Source organism: Cervus canadensis, chromosome 5 (assembly GCF_019320065.1).
Source record: "Cervus canadensis isolate Bull #8, Minnesota chromosome 5, ASM1932006v1, whole genome shotgun sequence".
Lineage (NCBI taxonomy): Eukaryota > Metazoa > Chordata > Mammalia > Artiodactyla > Cervidae > Cervus > Cervus canadensis.
In genome coordinates, this window is record NC_057390.1 from 39,131,915 (window position 1) to 39,152,889 (window position 20,975).

Here is a 20,975-nt window from a genome sequence, read left to right on the forward strand (position 1 = left end):
TAAGATCATGGCATCCAGTCCTATCACTTGATGGCAGATAGGAGGAGGAAAAATGGACACAATGACAGATTTCATTTTCTTGGACTCCAAAATCACTGTGGACAGTGACTGCAGAAGATGTTTGCTCTTTGGAAGGAAAAGTATGACAAATTTAGCATATTAAAAAGCAAAGACATCACTTTTCTGACAAAGGTCCATACAGTCAAAGCTATGGTTTTTCTAGTAGTCATGTACAGATGTGAGAGTTGGACCATAAGGCTGAGCGCCAGAGAACTAATGCTTTCAAAATGTGGTGCTAGAGAAGACTCTTGAGACTCCCTTGGACAGTAAGGAGATCTAACCATTCAGTCCTAAAGGAAATCAACCCTGAATATTCATTGGAAGGACTGATGCTGAAGCTGAAGCTCCAATACTTTTGGCCACCTGATGCAAAGAACTGACTCATTAGAAAAGACCTTGTCCTGGGAAAGACTGAGAGCAGGGGGAGAAGAGGGTGAAAGAGGATGAGATGGTTAGGTGGCATCGACTCAATGGACATAATCTGAGCAAACTCGAAGATAGTGAAAGACAAGGAAGCCTTGAGTGCTGTAGTCCCTGGGGTCGCAAAGAGTTGGACATGACTTACTGACTGAACAACAACTACAACCACCAATACTTCTCAGACTTCTCCAAGAAACTGATAAGGATAAAATACTTCCTAACTAATTTTTAGGTAAGCATAAAGAGGCTATCTTTACTCTGATACTAAAGTGCCAAGAAAACTAAAAACCATGATCCCTTTTGGATACTGATAAAAGAAAAATACTCAACAAAATACCAAATTAAGCAGCAATATTAAAAACATTATACACAGAGATCAGGTGGGATTTACTCCTGGAATACAAAAATGGCTCAAAATATGCAAATTAATAAAATGTAAAACACTATACTAATGGAATGAAAAAAAAAATCCATTTAATCATCTGAACTGACCCAGGAAAAACATTTGACAATATTTAACACCTTCTCATGATAAAAACTCAACAAAGATCAAAGAAAATTACTGCGACAAAATAAAAGCCATATTATAAAAAAAGAACAGCAAACATCATACTCAATGCTCAAAGACAGAGCTTTTCCTCTAAGATCAAGAACAAGGCAAGGATACCTACTTTCATCACTTCTGTTCAACACAGTACTAGAAGTTCTACCTAGATCAATTAGGCAAGAAAAAGAAATTAAAGCATCTGAATAAGGAAGGAAGAAGTAAAATTATCCCTGCTTGCAGATGATATAAACTTACAAGTAAAAAATCCTAAATACTCCCCCAAAATTGTTAGAACTAAGAAATTAATTCAGCAAAGTGACAGGATACCTCTTTGACCACACCCTGGTGGCTCAGATGGTAAAGCATCTGCCTACAATGCGGGAGACCTGGGTTCGATGCCTCAGTCGGGAATATCCTTTGGAGAAGGAAATGGCAACCCACTCTAGTACTCTTGCCTGGAAAATCCCATGGATGGAAGAGCCTGGTAGGCTACAGTCTGTGGGGTAGCCTACAGAGTTGGACACAAAGAGTTGGACACAACTGAGTGACTTCACCTTACCTTACCTTACATTTCCAAACAGTAACAATAAACAACCCAAAAAAGAAATTAAGAAAACAATTCCGTTTACAATATCATCAAAAAACAAAGCAAAAAAAAAACACCTTAGTAATTAACTTAACCAAGAAGATTAAGGACATAAAATGAAAACACAAATGGTTATATCACTCCTGAAAGAAATTAACAGAAGACATCAATAAAAGGAATCTCAACCCACATTCATGAACTGGAAGACAATGCAATCCTTATCAAAACCGAATGACATTTTTGGGGGGCACAAACAGAAAACCCCAACTTAAAACTCATAGAATCTTAAGAGACCCTGTATAGCCATACAATCTTGAAAAAGAATAACAAACATGGAGGAAAAAAGCAGAAAGGACAAAGTGGAAATCACATTTTCTGATTTCAAAACTTCCTATAAAGCTACAGTAATCAAAACAATGTGGTACTAGCATAAAGACAGATAAAATACAAATGGAACAGAATAGAGAGCCTAGAAATATACAGTCATATACATGATCAAATCATTTCTGACAAAGTGTCAAGACCATTCAATGAGAAAAGAACAATCTTTTCAACTAATGGAGCTAGGAAAACTGGATATCAATATGCAATAATTAAGTTGGCCCCTTATCTAGTACCATATACAAAAGGTAACTTAAAATGGATCAAAGACATAGATATAAGAGCTGTTTAAGTATAAAACTTTCAAAAAAAACACAGGGCAGAAGCTCTATGACACTGGATCGGGCAATGATTTCTTCAATATAGCACCAAGGGCACTGGCAACAACAGGAAAAGTTAGACTTGATGAAAATTTTAAAAGTTTGTGCATCAGAAGACAATAGCAACAGAGTAAAAAGGCAACACACAGAATGGGAAAAAACATTTGCAAATCATGTATGTGATAAAGGATACATATCTAGAATATATATGGAGAACTCTTAAAACTCAACAACACAACCTATTTTAAAACTGGGCCAAAGACTGACTAAGACATTTATCCAAAGATGATATAGAAATGGCCAATAAGTACATGAAAAGACACTCAGTATCTCTTGGGGAAATGCAAGTCATAACTGTAGTAAGATCACTTCACTCACACTCATTAAGAGAAAATATTTGGGAGGATGTGGAGAAACTGAAACTCTTGTACACTGTTGTAGGGATGTAAAATGGTACAGGAGCTCTGGAAAGCAGTATAGCAGTTTCTCAAAATATTAAAGATAAATTTACCAATTAATTATTGGTAATTTAATTACCAATTAAAAGTGGGAACTCATATAGCTATATATGCACATCCATGTTCACTTGCAGCATTATTCCCATGAGCTAAAATGCGAAAGCAATTTAAGTCCATCAATGGAGGAAGGGATAAACAAAATGTGGTATACACATATAATGGCATATTTTTAATCTTAGAAAGGAAGGAAATTCTGACATATGCTACAACTTGAATGAACCTTGAGCAAATTATGCTAAGTGAAATAAGCCAGGCAAAAAAGACAAGTGCTGCATGATTCCACTTATGTGAGGTACTTAGCACAGTCAAACTATTATAGAGTCAGAAACTAGAATGGTGGCTGCTAGACACTGGTGAGGAGAAGAGGAGTTACCGTTTAATGGGTATAGTGTTTCAGTTTTACAAGATTTGAAGAGTCCTGGAGATGAATGGTAGTAAAGGTAACCAACAACTTGAATGTATTTAATACCATTGAACTGCACCTTTAAAAATGGTTAAGATAGTAAATTTTGTGTATCTTATCACAATTTTAAAAAATAATAAAGATGCTAAGAATGCCAGGATAGGCCTAAGATACCATGGCAGCCTGAGCCTGACTGATGAACAACCCCCTGTGGCTGTCTATCCATTATATATCTCTCAGTTTGCTAACTCTGAGAAAAACCACGTCTTGTACAATGCTACTTAAGACCCTTAGTATTTGGTTCAAATACATTTCTAATATTCCGTGTTAACTGTTTTTAACTTCCTTTACTTTGTATTAAAATAAAGTTCCACACAATAAAAAAAAATTAAGCCAATCAGAAAAAAGCAAACTAGTCTAACTTTTTGCTCTAGGTAGGACATACCACGAAAGGGTTCTACTCTACCTTCATCAAAAAGTTGCCTATATCTAATTGTTATTATTCACACTAAAAACAACAAAATAAGGAAATAAATGTTCACAAAAATCTTTGCTTTCAGAGAAGGTCAAGACTAATAAAATGTGTGTGTTTCTGGCTATCAATGTTACCTTCACAGCCAGAGCCAGGGAACTACATGCTAGCAGGAACATCACTTAAAAAAAAAAAAAATACTGTTCCATTGCCTCTGCTATCTACCAACTCCAAAATTCTAGTTTGCTTCATTATATCCATCTGCTAAGTTAGTCTGGCTTCTCATATTCAACTTTTTTTTTTTTTAGCACAAAAAGAGGATGAAAGTAAGTAAATATTTACTGAGAGTATTGGTCAGTGATTTTAGCAGATCATACTTGAATTAGCATCTTTCATATTTGAATTATCATTTCTGTCTACTGGAACTTTATTTTCAATACGGGTACCTGTTTTTCCAAACGGATGGCTTAAAACACACATACACACACATATACCAATATTCACTATTTTAAAATAGTCCTTGGATTTAAAAAAAAAAGTACAAATAGACTTAGTATATTAATTTGCTAGAGTCCCTGACAGTGACAAAACATGAGGTAGAGAATGTTAATAAATTGTGTTTGTGTTGAAATAAAATTGCTTTGCTGATAAGCTGAGACAATCCTTCTTATCCAAAATCATTTTAAAATATAAATCACAATATTAAGCCATTTGGAGACTGATACTTATATATTTTCTTTTACCTAGGACACTTGCTATATAAGAATATTTTATTGGTTTCCTCCAAACTACAGTCTAAGTATTAGCAATACATTAACCAGCAAACTGTAAGACCAAACAGTATTTCTTAATATATATTACTTGTTATATGTTATGTTACTTTGTTACTTATGTTACAATGTATATATAGTCATCTACCACAACCAGAGAGCCTGGTGAGATTGATGGTTGTTTTGCATTAATCATCTCTATTTCATTTTTGAACACCAGAATACTTCCCGACTGTTGCATATAAATGGAAATATTGTTTTTAGAGTATATGTAGTTCAACATACAAAGAGAGAGATACCAATTACTTGTCATATATGGATATGGGTATGTTTATATATTCAATTATACAACATAATATAAATGTATATTGAAAGAGGGTTAACTGTTACTAATCCAGACTGCTGTTTCTTGCCCAGCAGTGTTGGTCCACGCTTGCCATAAGGGAGCATTTTCTGTTTGCTCAGTAACTTGTAGGCAGAAGGCTAAATAAAAGAGTCTTCTTCAACAAATCTGACCAATCAATCAAAAAGACCTAAAATATGAACATCTCGGGTAATCTATTCTGAGATCTACTTAGGTGACTTTATAATGAGGTTCACAATTGACAAGCCCCCAGTCATGTACTCAGAGCCTTCAAATAGTTTATAATAGCTGACTTTTAATCATGAGCAGATAACCAAAGATGATAAGAAAAAGCAACCCAAGGAAACAGAAACTATTCAGATGGGAAAAAATATATATATTATTAGTATCTCTGGGGACAAAAGAAGATATGTCAATGAAGTAAACTCTTAAAAATTACCATGACAGTATTTAAAAAAAAAAAAAAACTCAACAGGAAGGTTACCAGAAAACGTTGATGAAATTTACCAGAAAGTAAAGCTAATAGGAAACCCCACGTAGATGATTAAGAGTAGATTTAGACAACTGATGGAAAATTGTGGACTGAATGAGTTTTAAATACACAGAAAACTAAGAAAATGAAATAGACAATTGTTAACTCTAGGTGGTAACAAAAACTGGGGCAACAAAGGAAAAATAATATTGAATACACATGGTATATCCCTGCATAGTATACGTATATGCTCACCATAATAATGCGAACAGAACACTGATAATCAAAATTACAAGATAACTATCTGAGAAGAAAAAGAACACAGGAAGTATTCATATGTGATTGGAGCAGGAAAGGCGGAAGAAATAGCAAAGAGAAACAGCAAATCCCTCATTATCTACCGTCGGAAGTTAACAGATAGTGGCCAAACCAAACCAACAAACAAAAGGTAGTATAATTACAAGAGCATGTTATAATACAAATTACATTATAATACCAAAAGGATCAGCTAACAATTAAAAGTGGTTGGCCCTGGAGAGGGAGAAAAAGGCGGAAGGATGCTAGGTCATGCTGTTTTGTCTGAAAAGAAAGCAAACACCACCACCAACAACAAAAAAAACCCTTGTAAATCTAACTCTTTAAACTATGTTCATATACAACTTTTATTAGAGTATATACACTTTAAAAAAAATCAATAGCTTGCCCACATTATAAACTAGAAAACACGATTAAAAAAAAGACCAAATAGGCAATAGCAACAAATACTGTATTATAGTTAGGAATAAACTCAACAAAAATGTACAAGATGTGGATTAAGAAACTATAGCTACTTAACTGGGGGACCTAAATAAATGTAGAGATAATCAGTTCCTAGACTGTGAATATATTCTTAATTGGATGGATAAATGTAAACCCAATTATAACTAAAAACTAAATTATCCTAAAGATTATCTGGAATAATAAATACACAGCATTATCAATAATATTGCAAAAAAATGAAATATTTTGTTAAATGATAAGCATAGGTTCAGATTAACCAGTGACATCCCAACTCTATAAATGAAGGCATTAAAAGTGATTTCACAGTTTTAAAATTTTGCTTGCTTGTATTTTCTCTCTTTTTTTTTAAGAATCAATGTAGGGGTACTTTTAAAATACATGTTATTTTAAAAAAAGAAAGACAAGCAGTTAGTTACTGAGTTCAATAGGATACCATATCACACAAGTCAATCATATCACATAATCTCAATAATGAACCAAGTTTCTTTGTTTTGATTCCTTTGATGTCTTTTTATCCATACCACTGTAGAAACAATAAGATGGCCAAGAAACCAAAAGTGTATTTAATTAACCAATAAAGACTGAATAAAAATCCAGTTCTATGAGTTCTCCAACAAGGACAGCAGAGAAAAAATGGAAAGAAAGATAATCCAGTAGATCAAAAAAGCAGAATATCCTTAGGATCCATACAGTATGATACTGAGCGTTTTCTCCATCTACCATTCTATTTGTTTTAAACCAAATTTATTTTCTTAAGATCTCTTAGAAAAAGTTCACTATTTCCATATACATACGAACTGAGGCAAAGAACAGCCTTGTGATTTGTTTGAGATTATACAATTAAGTCAATGGCTGAAATGCAAACAGAACCAAGGATACCCAACTGCTAGTTTGTTGCTCTAACTAATGGATCCTGCTCCCTGCTATGTAATAGGATTGTTTTCCTTTAATTACAATTTCTTCATTCACCATCAGATTATCAGCCACAGGCTTTATCATTAATTTTGCTCTTCTTATATTCATGGCATTACTCCCAAGAATATGAGATTTACATGATAAAAAAATATAATGACCACTGTTTACTATATCATATCCAACCTCTGAAAATTCCAGTCAGCATGACAAGGCCAGTTCACTGAAGCCTACACTTAATGACATATTTACAGGTAAAGGTACAACTTCAGCATCTATTTTGGGTTGATCAGCGACCTGGAGAAAGGTAATTTTGTTTTTACAGAATCACTAATGTCAATGCACTTAAAATCTTACATTAGAGCATCCTAGGGTCTCATCAGTCGACATTATTCATATATATGATCTAGACATACAAGTCCAAAGGGCAGCAGATTAGAAACATTTTAGAGCATTTGTCATGTTGGGAAGTAGAATAAGATAAAAATCATGACATGCTCTTACATTCCTATGCTGTAATCTAGAAAAGAAAACTGACTGGGTAAACAAAGTAAATATGTGAAAAGAGGTGTGCAGTCACTCGTCTTTGAGAAGCACTCTGTTTCTCTGGCACATAGCACTGCAGCAGTAGAAGCAGCAGCCTTGCCCTTGGTGCTCATTTCTTACCACTTGAAATGCCTCCTCGGAGCCAGAATACACTGGCTGCTGCTGATCATGCTGTGAGACACCTGCACTGGCTACTAGGCTTGTCATGACGCACAAAACCCTACCATCTTCAGCTTGACATTGTGCAAGTTATAATTATTCATCCAAATGAATATGTCAGAGCAGCAGCAGCAGACCTCTCATCAGAGCAAAAGAAAAATACATCAAAACATTATCAACCCAGCAGGAAGACAGGGACCATAAGGAAAATTACCCATTTTTAATATGGATGCCACAAAGTCATGCCTATTATTTTACAGAAAGAAAGGAAAATAAAGATCTTCTAAGTTTAAAGTCCAGAAACACTGAATCCAAATAGGAAATGTACAAAAAGGAGACAGGGAATTTTTTAAAATCAATTATCTGGCACCTGTTTACAATCTTTTAAATGTAAGTTTGCTGTTAGACTACAATACTACAATTCTTTATGAACCACAACTGTTTAAAAATTGTTTTAAAAAGGTAAAAAGATAGTACTCCCACAAGCAGAATTGTTTCCAATAGGCCAATGAAAAAAGGCCACACACAGCAAAGAATTGATGTTGCTTCACACTTTCAAAACATAAACTAACATTGCCAACACTTTTATCATGTCGAAAACACTCAAGAGTTCATCTGGAAATAGCAGCAAAATGCTTAACAATGTATAGCTGAACTCTAACAATGGACAATTTTAGTAGTACATGGAGAAGAAAAATAAAATCACCCCAGACCTCCACAAATGAAGATGCATCCAAATTCTATAAACATATATAAAAAAGGCAAATGTAAATATAATTCCTATCTCATATTTAAATGTGCAAAAAGTATAACGTTTACAATAAACTTTCAATGAATATCTTTTTAAAACAAGATACAAAAAATTTTCTCATTCAAGACACATAAAGCAGAAATCACAATGAAGAGACTGATAAATGTGACCACACTGAATATTAAACTTCTGATTGACAAAATATATCAAAGTTAGAAAGCATGCCACAGGGATAAGACACTTATATCCCATATAACCAATACATAATTAGTATCCAAAGTATGTAAGAAATGCTTATAAGAAAAGACAAAAATTTAAGTAGGCAAAGATTATAAACACGACAATAAAGAGTATCAGTTGTTAATAGCAATTAAGATCAGAGTAAAACCAGACTGACTTAGCAAGGATGTGGGAGAGGAGAAACTACTGTGCATTGCTGGGTAGGAGGATAAAGCTATACAACCAATTTGGGAAGATAATTTGGCAATGTTTGGCAACCTCAAAGAGGTACACTCCTTACAATCCAGCATTTTCACTTCAAAGCATAAACCATACTAAAAGTCTCACATGTATGAAAGGAAACATAGAAAGATGTTTACAGCAGCACTGTTTAGTAAGAAATTGTGCAAGAAATTGTGAACAACCATATCATTAGGACACTGAATAAACTAACTGGTGGATTCATATAATGAAATGATATAAAGCATTTAAAATGTACTATAGGCATAGATCATGGGTAAATCTCAGAAACAATGTTGTTTAAAAAAGACTGAAAACACTATAGAATATGGCATAAACAAATGTAGCAAAAGAGTATGCATGGATAGCATACACGTCAATTCCAGGCAAAAGACTTTCCTCTAGAAAGGGAAAGAAGGAAAGAAAGGAAAGGAGAGAAGAAAAAGAGGAGTAAAATTTTAAGTCCCAGAACATTTTATTCCTAAAAGAGAGACAAAAAGATATCTGAAACAAATGTGATAAATATTAAACATGTCAAATTTGAGTTGTGGTTAAAATGATGTCTAAATTTCTATCTGTACTATACTAAATTCTAATATGTTCTTTTAATTTAAAAAAATGCAATTCCAGTTACTACTAATTAATTCTGTATTCTTAGAACTAATACAAAATAGAAAACCTGACATACGACACAATTAAATCTAAATCTGGATTTGAATTAATATTATAAACACTTATTCCATGCTTATATGTGCAAGGCACTTAGCTGGTGTTAAGTAGGGACACAAAATTTAGAAGAAATTGCTCTTAAGATTTTGTAGTGTTAGAGTCACACACTAATTTTGTTAAATGGCAAGAAGGTAACTGCTAAACAGTCCTTTTGGGGAGATGCGAACTTCTTCACAGATTAAAGCCTGAGGAAAACTTGCATGATTAAAGATGTTAAAAAAAAAAATTAGGAAATTCAGCAAAAATATATTCTTCAACCTTGGGATTTTGATAAACTTTAAATTATAATCTACAGATAACATATGGAAAGAGTAATACAATCTAGGAACAATGTTATCTCATGATCTCATATAATACATAAAATTTATAGAGGCAAACTGAAAATGTACAGTCATATTTTTCAAAAACTATGCAATTTATGTACAACTCCAATTCTTTGAAAAAAACACAGTATTTCTTATGTATTTATAACACATATCACAATACCAAAAGCAAATCATAGTGTTTCTCATCACCTATATTTTGCTGTGTTTTCTTGATTTCCATTAGAAGGAGGGAGACTGTTTTGTTTTTAAAGAAGAAAATGACAAAAATATATTTTAAATGTAGATGGTATAATTTAATATTTGAAACCTCATAAGACAATGTAAATGCTGTTAGGCTTTTTTTTTATTAACTGACAAGATGATTACTTTACTCTATATATTAGAATTTAAATGTAAGCATAAATTTTCACTTGAACCTACCAAAATTTCATAACAAAAATAAGAGTAGCCTCTACTCAGAGTATTTGTTAAACGCCACTAGGAATTCTTTTCACTTTGTATAAGAATAGAAAGATTCTCTTCATTTTGGTATCGATTTACTTGGTGAGATATTAGATTACCTGTCATTAGATTTTTCTTTGAATCTAACCACCATCCTGCCAGATCTTTAAAAGTCACACATGTCAATGTTGATGACAGAACTATTGATAATCATACCACATTTTATCTACCTAATGGTACAATTTACAGTGCACTCCTAAATACATTAACTTGTTAGATATCACCAATGTATTGAGAAATTAAACTGACAGGAGCAGGAGAAAGAATCAAAGTAAGAATATTCCAAAGCATATGCAAAAAGAATATAGTATAAGTTCAAGGACAAACTAAGGACAAACACTTTAGAACAATAAAAACTGAAGAGAAATGGCAGGATTTATATTTTCATTCATAACTCATTCTCCTCTGAAAAAGATTCTCTGATATTATGTCTGAAAAGTTCCACCCGATTTTTAACCTACTGCTAACTGCTTTATAAAAGAGCTCCTTAGGATTTAAAATTAAAGGACAATTTCTGTCAACAGAGCTTTTTCATGTTTATTTGAAATGGAGCATAAAGATCTAAAGGCTGAATGGGGTGTCTGTGTGTATGTGTTTGGAGGATGGGGAAGGAGGTGGGGAGAGTCACAGGGCAGGAAGAATGGACATCAACGGCTAGGAAATATGAAAGCAACACTCTCAAAATCCTGTTTATAAATAAATGTTTAAAGAAAGCTGAAAAAACCACTTTATAATGGCCACTTAAAATGCTTTTTAGCTACTTAAAATAAATTTAAGAATTTACCTGTGGTGTCCAGGAAACAGAAAATGGAACAGGAAAATCCACAACACAATCTGGTGATTCTGCAGGGTACTATAAAAAAGCATAAAATTAGGGTCATTTTTGTTTCACTGTGACAATTTCACATAAAATATTTTAGAAAAACTGAATATATTAGGAAAAGTATTTCTATAAATGCAAAGGTATTATATATTTTTTGGTTCTACTATTATAAAGGTGTTAAGAGCTGATAAACAGTCAACAAGCTCAAGAGGTACAAAGTGTAGTGATTTGGGGATGCCAAACCAATCAGTTTTGAATACAGAGTAATGAACTAAGTTTCTGGGCAGCTGCTAATGTGATTTGAGGGACAAACCACACTGAACCTGTTTCTTTATCTTTAAAATGACAAATCAAAATGGTTGATATTTCATTTCCTTTCAGTCTAAAATTTAACCTCAAACAGCCTCAGTAACTATTTAAAGAGGCAATACTTGTTAAAAGAATCAAGAAATGCACAAAATGAACCATATAGTTATCAATTAAAGTATTTTCCACAAGAAAGCATTTAATTTTAGCAAGAAGACAAATAAAAAGAAACAATGAAATGCCTTCTGGTTTATTAAGGAAAAACAAAATATTAGGTTTAAGAAAAATTTTTTCATGGTTGATAAACAGAAAATTAATCCTTCAATAGTTCTATACAAGAAGTGATAGCCAAAGGACTAACCACAATTCTAAGTTAACAAAGACAAAAGATAGCTTCCTTAAAATCAATTTTGTCACTAGAGAATTCTATTACATGATTTCTCTAAGATTCAGTTTGGATTCTTAAGTCACATGTAATTTTTAAAATGCTCAGTTCTTTTCTTTAAAAAGCTAAATTTACTAAAAAGAAAACTCATTTTAGGAAAACTCCTTTCTCTCATTTGACAAAATAACCTAAGCTTTAGACTTTCACTTTTTTCAACCTTTTATTTTTAGCTACTTCTCTGCATAGCAAAAGGGCACAAAAAATTACCACAACAGTATTTGTTACAAACATCAGTCCATTTGAAATCAATGCTTCAAAAAGAATTAACATTTAATTATGACAGGCTGGCTAAAAATAAACCTGTCATTGTATACTCTGACTAATGGAATCTGGCTATGCAGAACTGATATCACAAGGGTAAAGACAAGGAAACTATATAAACTATATAGAGTATATAACTATGCTCTAATTTGGGGGGGAAGAAAGGAAGATCTAGCTGAGATTACAGAAGAAGCCCTACTTCCGACAATTCAAACTATTAGATGATGTTCTTCCAATTATAACTGCTGCAATCACTAGAAAAACAATTTGCATGCAGTTTTTACAAGTCATGTGATTATCTCAAAGTAAATGCAGGCAGAGATCTTAGCTTTCTTTGGTTTATGATTCTGCTAATTAACTCCTGACCTTGGACAAGTCATTTAACTTCTCTGGCTGTTTTATATGTAAAAATGATAGAACACAACCAAAAGCATTGTAAAATCTCTTTTCCCTCTAAAATGTGAATTTTCTGCGAGAAAAAATAAAAAATGCAAACTTAAAACCTCCTTGTGTCAAAAATGGAACATTTAGTTTACCTTGAGTTGCTGCTATTTGTCTATTTGGCTGACAATGAACAATATCAACTCTCTAAACAATCATCAATCAAGGTTAAGAACTTAATGTTTACTGTATACAGAGTAGATAAACCCAGTAAAGTACCTGTAACTTTGGAAATCATTAAGTATATATGGCACATTATGATAAAAGAGAATTATGATCCTACATTCAAACAGGGCTCAGGGTACTAAATGGCACGTATGTACTGATAAAGAGAGCCACAAGGAGTTAAACAAAAAGCAGGTTAAAATAAATATGATTCCACATATCTGAGATAACATTCAGATATATATTTAGGTACTTTTATGCAAACATACAAATATGTATACAATAAATTAGACTGATCTATAAATAGTTGGCTTTACTGAGTCAATGTATAAATATAGTATTATATTCACATTCAAGATCAATTCTATTTATATAATAATATTACGTAACTGTATCAAACCTAAAAGGCACAAATTTATATAATTCGGGATGATTTAACATGACTCATCAGTAAGCATCCCTAGATACTCATTTTTGGAGTTGTGTGTATTGTTGTTATCAGTCACTCAGTCATGTCTGACTCTTTGCAACCCCATGGACTATAACACGCCAGGATTCCCTGTCCTTCACCGTCTCCCAGAGCTTACTGAAACTCATGTCCATTGAGTAATACTAACTATAATATATATAACTAAGTATGATACTGTAAAATGACTATCAAATTCAGTATTTTTCAAGCCACTAGAGATTGTCAGTTTTACTTTAGAAATCTAATTGACAGTAATAACTAAAGCTCCACATAAAGAAATAAACTTAAAAATAGGTACAGTAATTAATAGTTTTTCAAGTCTCACTTTAAGCAATTCAAATTAATAACTGTAAGAGAATATAATTATTTAATATTGAGTATATACTTTCATAACAAACAGTATTTATTAGACTCTATAGCATACACTCCTAAGGAAAAATTTAACCCAACTCAATTCATGACTGGACTCCCTGGCAGAATCATACATACAAATTGCAGCAGATTATAAAAATAGTCATCAGAGTGCCCAGTCTCAGAAACATCTATGATTTGTTTTTCAAGTAGTTCTGATCTTAGCCAAAGCTAAGGAAGCTCTGGGCTACCTCTCTTTTAAAGAAAAGACAAAAATTTCATCTTATGGTTTAGGATGAACTGTAAATACTGCATTAAAAATACACTTATAAAAATGCCAAAATTCAACTGATTTCCTTATGGTATTTCTTTCTGATTATATGTTCACTTTTAATAGAGGAAGTCTGGACAGAATTCATACTATTTTCTTTGTGGGTTTTTGGAGACAGTGAGGCCGAGGGGCAGAACTGGTAGAGTTGTATTCAAGAAAAAAAACAAACACGTTATGAGATATCAAACAGTATCAGATAAAAGAAACAGGTTTGTGTATTTACAAAAATAATCATGTTGCAAGGTTTGTCAAAAAAAAAAAAAAAAAAAGCCTGACCCTATAAAATTCAGTTTGGATTAAGACTTTGCATTGTATTAAGGACCCTTTAACACGTAAGTTGTAGCTTTCACTGTTTTTAACTGACAATCCCAAATATTCTTAAGAAAGAAATTACCACACCTGAAAAACAACGTTGGTGTCTATGAAAACTGAACTAAACGGGCAATTTAAGACTAATTAGTCAACCAACCTAAGAGTCATTTAGTTTCCGCCTTTTTTTTTTTTAATGCAGATTTTTTTTTCTTCCTAATTTCTTAAAAACTCAAGCTTTCTCTTCTTTCTTGCCAGGGCATCCATAATAGTGCTTTATAGCTATCGGTGCTGTAAAAATTCACACCTGAAAATATTCTCCAGAGAAATATTAAAAGGGCCACCTTTATCTACTTTGAAAAATTTTAAGAAAAAGCAGAGAGGATGGACCATTCTAGTGGCTAAACATCCTCCCTCTGAATACTATCAAAAATATCATTAATTAGAATAATAAAATCTTGTAGTTACAAGCAATGTAGATTTAAATCATTACCTCTCAGTTAGTAGAAAAGATAGCAAGAAATGAGGTTATCAGAAAAAATAGAATCAGGATAGGATGTATTTTAAATTCTTCATTTTGGTCTTCATAGCAGCAACTTTTATCAATGTACAAAACATAAACAAATAAAACTCTGAAGAAACTGACAGAACCTTGCCCCTGGCAGTATGTGACCTTTGTAAGGATAAAGGCAGACTTCTCCTTGATTAAAAAAAATTTTTTTTAATTAAGAAGGAAAATAAGTGTTTTCACTTTCATTTAATAAAAATATTCATGTAACTTATTTTACAATTAATATTTATATCCCAAATATTTTCTCAAAACGTATCATATATGAATCTTAAAACTATCAACATTTGGTGTGTGAGAAAAAGAACGAGTTGTTTCTCAGTTTGTCTGATAGAGAGGCACTATAAGATACCAACTTTTCTGTGTCACCCCAGCACAGCTTTATGTATTAATTCTCTCATGAAAAGCGTAAATGCCAGACACATTTTTAAAAAGGACAAACACAATTGATCTTTTCATCACTATAATCTTCTGAAATAGAGTTGACTGATGACTTGTAAGAACAATAAAAAAAGTTAGATGACCTGGTTTTCTCAAATTCTAATGTTTCTCCAGTTACTAAGTATATGAGTAATATCCTGAACTTGCTTGTTCTACTTATTTCTCAAAATTCACAATGTATAATTAAAAAATGATGAAATAACTATGCATTATGCCAATAAAATTAGTAGTTATAGATCACTAGCCTGTAAGGGCTCTATAAATAGAGGTATCAATAGAGGTAACCTCTGCAAAATTTTTAAAACCAGAAGTAAAAAAATTTCAGCCAAGAAAATAAAAAGTATCCATACATATGGGTCTGTGTTTGGGGTATGATGGTATGTCAGAAATAAGAACAAAGGTAATTCATAAAAAAATAAAAGTTGAAGACAAAAGACTCCTTAGTAGAACTTGGGATAGCAGAAACTCCCAACTCTTTTCTACATAGGATGTTACAAACATAACATCATGGTATTTTGAAGCTACCAAGCCTTATTTGATCAAATCTGAACTAAAACAGTGACATGAAATTACATCTAGACTTTCGGAAACTTAATGAATAAATCAGAGGCATTCCAAAATAATTCCTTTAGGGGTCATATATGTATTTTTAGAAGCAACTAGCACTTGTTTACACTGAAAACATTTTTAGAATTCACTTCACAAGGTATTTCCTGGTCAGAGTAACAGTCTAACGAAGCACATACCTTCGCCTTCAACTTGACGGTGATTAGATGCTCTCTACCAGAAACATCTGCTTTTAACTTGATGGTACTAAAGCAAGGATCCACAGACACAAGCCTGGTGAGTAGAAAGGAATAAAAAAAGATCGCAATGGGGAGGGTGAGGCTGGGGGGAGGAAGAGGTTGGAGGATGGCAGGAATTGAAAATATTTGCTATATTCCTATTAATCCATTACAAAAATTAATCAGAGGAATTTCTGCATGCCATCCCATTCTGCTGCTCTAGATTTACTACCGTTACGACACCAGCCCAGCGCCTAATGCAGCCATAGATCTCCGGATTATTTACAACGTGTGTCAAGGCTCACGCTGTGGTCAGTGAGCACTACGTTTCGGCTTTCCATCACTGGAACCTTTGGCACACACAGCATGTTCCTGTCAGACTCTACTTATGTACACATTAAACTTCCTGTCAAACTCTTTGATCCATTTCTGTAGTTTTATACAGTATGAGACGTTTATGCTTCCTTTATTTGTTTTTCTCCTCGATGAACTTCTCCTTTATTATCAATAATGTTACTGTACAAACACCTGGCGAATATCAGTTCATATACTCAAATTGATCCTCGAAGGAAAGTGCTGTGTAAGCAGAGGTACCGCCTGGTCTCCCAACAATAAATTTTCTTGTTGTGCAACATATAGCTTCTGACATTTAACCTGGGCATGTATTCAAGATGACTAATATTTTAAACATATAGCACAAGCACAATTGTTTTGGCTTTAAGTTGCTCTAAATGCATGAATTTTCTCAAATGGAAACCAATACCCTTTGAAATATGTCATTCTGTAAAAATACAGTCCCTTGAGTAGCATAAGCTACTGCCAAAAAGGATCAAATTTAGCAGTATATTTACTGGTGAACTGGGCATGTGGATATTTTTTTTGACATTTTTACAATACCATTCTTTTGTAAAGATAAAAAGTAGCCTAAGAGTATTGCACAACTTATCACCCAGACTGATGGCAAAACCTATTAGAGTTCAACACTAACATTAGCCTCCTAACCCAAGAATCATTTTTTTTAAACACTCTTGTGCTGTTAAGTCACTGGCCAGATATAATAGTAAAATAGGTCAATTTCAAGAAATTCTGGACAATAAAGCTGTGGAATACTATCTGTAATGAAAAGATCTCAAACTGAAAATACAAATCTTGAATAACAGAATAAAAAGTAAAACAGAACAATCTTTATCAACAGAAAAAAAATTTATCATCATCTATGAAAACTCTAGGTATTAGAAAACAAATGAAGCCAAAATTATTCTAGAAATGTCTACTTAGATAAAAGTATCAATGAATTTATATAATCATTTTTTTCTTTCAGCTTTATCTGTAAACATCACAAATTCCCCTCCCCTCCAAAATTTAGAACATAGGACTTTATCACTATGTTTTATCAATATGACTGTAAGGGTTAGATACACGGGCATCTGACTCTGAGGACATCAACATTCCAGATTCAAGATGTTGAGAAGAACGTATGTATTTATATCTTCTCTACTCATATACAAAAAACGGAATTTCAAAGAGACATACATAAACCCACAGTTACAAAAAGCACCAACCAAAGCAAATTTTCAACAAACTATATAAAAATGTAAAGTGGTCAGAAGTGCACTGACTGACCAAACAGATCAGAAGACAGAAAATAAGGCTCTCGAAGGGAGCCAGCTGGCCAAACCAGAACGTCCACAGGATAGAGGGCATTGCTGATGTATGGGAAGAGATTAAGAGAATTTTTTAAAAATATAAGAAACCAGAATGGGAAGAGGAAATTTTAAACTAAATTATAAACAATAAAGCTATGTTAAAAATGGTAACTGCTCTACCATTAGCTTTTCAGTGAAAAATATTTATGTAGTCATAAAAAATTAAACTGCTTACTAATTACAATTTTTAGAATTCAGCAATAGACAAAGCTAGCAGACTTAATTATAGTTACAGAAATGAATGTAAATATATTTGATCATTGCAATTTAAAAGACGACAAGAACTGAGAAGTAGAAAGGGGAAAGATATGAGGAGCGAAGATTAGAAACATTAAATTTTGTAATTGCTAATTTGAGAGTAAGAGATACCATCTTTAAGCAGACATGTAAGAAGTTTAAGAAACAGTAAAGCTAATAGAAAAATAAAAGAATAGTGATGAAGGGAGAGAGAAGGTAGTATATGAACTGTTTATTTTTATTACAGTAATTAATCAGTATGTAATTCTGATAAATCAAGCAATGCTGCATATAGGCATATTTTTAAAAAATACAGAAGTTACTTATAAACATGAACATTTCATAGTGTTTGTCGCAAAGAATAAGACCAGGGATGGGAAGTGGTATGGAAAAAGCCTGTTGCTTTTCATTATAATCCCTACATAGTTTAGAAGCATGATGAATGTATACATATAGAGAAAGCAAGAAGGAACATGGAGACAGAAGGAAAAACTAAATCACCAACTAGTACTTCTCATACTCCTCATTGCTGCTTGGCATCAACATGTTCAAAATTACAGAACATCTATTAAATAAGACAGAAATAAACTAAAGTTCTAGTCTTTTGTTTGCCATCACAGGAACAAAAGATTATCTTCCCACAAAGTTTAAGATATAGAAATAATACATTAGAGAAAAACAGCTTCATGCTCAAAGTATTGCCCTGAATCAAAAGGATTATAAGGTTAATTCCATTGAACTGTAAATCATAATTCAAACTTTAAAAAGTAATAACTACAGGTTAATCTCAGCATGGTCATTTAAAATGAAACACTTTACCCACATTGATTCTACTTTGAGAAAGATGGAGAAAACTAAATGTGATCATCATATTAAGTACATGTGACCTAGATTGGCAAGTGTCCTCTAGTATTTATTCTCAGCTTCTTTCGTTTGGTAACAGGATCCCTGCCTCCACAGCACTCCCAGCTAAACTAAGTTTTGGCTGGGTACACTCCATCCAGCTAGTAACCCTTCCAGCTGCCCTTGGGTATCAGCATATCATTATATTTTGGCCAATGTACTACAAGCAGAAGTGATATGTACACCTTTCAGATCATTTGTAACCAAATATTAGCTGTACCTCCCACCACCCATTCTCTTCCTATAGAGTAGAACTTAGGCTAATACGCAGACTTTGACTCTCTGAAGACTTCAACACTCCAGATTCAAGATGCTGAGAAGAGTGTATGTATTTATATCTTCTCTCTACTAACATACAAAAAATGGAATTTTTTAAGAACAACCTCTTAACGCAGGTCTGACCAACAGAACTTTCTGTGATGATGGTATCTGCACTGTCCAAAGACTAGCCATTAAACATCTGTAGCTATGGAGGACTTAAAATGTAGCTAATATAAATATCAATATTAGCCAACTCATTGGAAAAGACCCTGCTGCTGAGAAAGACTGAAGGCAGGAGAAGAGGGTGACAGAGGATGAGATGGTTGGATGGACATGAACTTGGGCAAACTGTGGGAGATGGTGAGGAAGAGGGAGGCCTGGCTGCAGTCCCCGGGGTTGCAAACAGTCGGACATGACTTGTTCTGTGTGACACTCTGAGGATTTGGAGTTCTTTGTGAACAGCAACTCAGCCTGTGCCTTAACTAGCATAATATACATCTCTTATCTGTTCACAACAGAAAAGAATATCTTAACGTTTGTCCTACAGAATAGATGTTAAATGGGAAAAAGCAGTAATAAGCTCTTACAAATAAAATTAAAATCAGTTTTTCTTTAAAAAAGTTATTTTAAATGTTCTATTTTACTGTTAAATTGGATAGCTCAATTTAAACAATATGAAATAATTTCTACTCATTTAAATAATACATTGCGGGAATTTTATTGGAAAACTCATTTTTTTGAGAAGCTATAAAATCATATTTAAAATTTATATTTAGAAGGAGTCTAGGTATCTACTACTTAGCTAGATATATTCTAAAATTGACTAAGAAAAAATAAAAACAAAAATATAAAATCTAAAGAATAAAACACTATACTTTTTGCACTTGCATTTCCATTTATCATTTGCTGCATTTCTTTATAAGTTACTGCTTACAATAAGTAAATGGTACTAAACTTAAAGAGTTAATTTTTTTTAAACACTTGAAAGGGATACTTAAGCTTTAGAGAGGTTTTTGTTGTTCTGGTTAATAGGTGAATGTTATCAATACAGAAAAAAAAATGTCCTTTGTATCTCTTGAAATACTTGGTATTTATTTTGACAAAAGCTTAAGTTTTATAGTTTCTTTAAATATCTAGATGCATTTATATAGTAATAACACCAAAAGGGAGACTGAAGACTTGCATGTTTTAATAAAGCATCACAGTTTGTTTCCATCCTTAATCTTAAGTATTAACTTTTTCCAAAAATCACTTCCCTAATTGACATTTTAACTCCCTATCTTTTCTCTGTGTGTGTGCTCACTCAGTTGCGTCCGACTCTTTGAGACACCACAGACTGTAGCACGGCCAGGCTTCTCTGTCTATGGAATTGTCAGGCGAGTGTATGCTCCTTGGTTCTTTGTCTCATCACAACAAAGATTTGGAGTGACAGACATTAAAGCCCTCAGTGCGTCACAGCTGTTGGGTCTTGGACAGACCATGTTATAGCTCTTAGACAAATCAGTGTTACAGCTCTATTTTATTTAGAAGATAGCAGGAGAATCCATCCTCGAAGAAGAGAAGAGAGTGGAGGAGTGCGCCAGCTCAGGGGGGAGAAGGGAGGGAGGGAGACAGAGAGACAGCGCGCGTACGCACACGTGGGAGAGAGAGAAAGAGAGAGCGAGCCTTTGGCTCCTCTTTTTATGTTTTTTTCTTCC

At 33.2% G+C, this 20,975-nt stretch overlaps 1 protein-coding gene across 4 annotated transcripts in view; it reads right to left on the reverse strand.

Moving 5' to 3' along the window:
• FANCL (FA complementation group L) overlaps nt 1-20,975 on the reverse strand; it is an 85,450-nt gene that overhangs the window by 19,004 nt on the left and 45,471 nt on the right. For 3 of the 4 annotated variants that reach the window (XM_043468621.1, XM_043468619.1, XM_043468623.1), the window contains 2 exons: nt 16,133-16,226; nt 11,261-11,329 (listed from right to left, as the gene is read on the reverse strand). In XM_043468621.1, coding sequence (XP_043324556.1) covers nt 11,261-11,329; nt 16,133-16,226 — 163 coding nt within the window. The remainder of the gene's footprint in view (nt 1-11,260; nt 11,330-16,132; nt 16,227-20,975) is intronic. The other variant, XM_043468622.1, reaches the window with a different exon arrangement.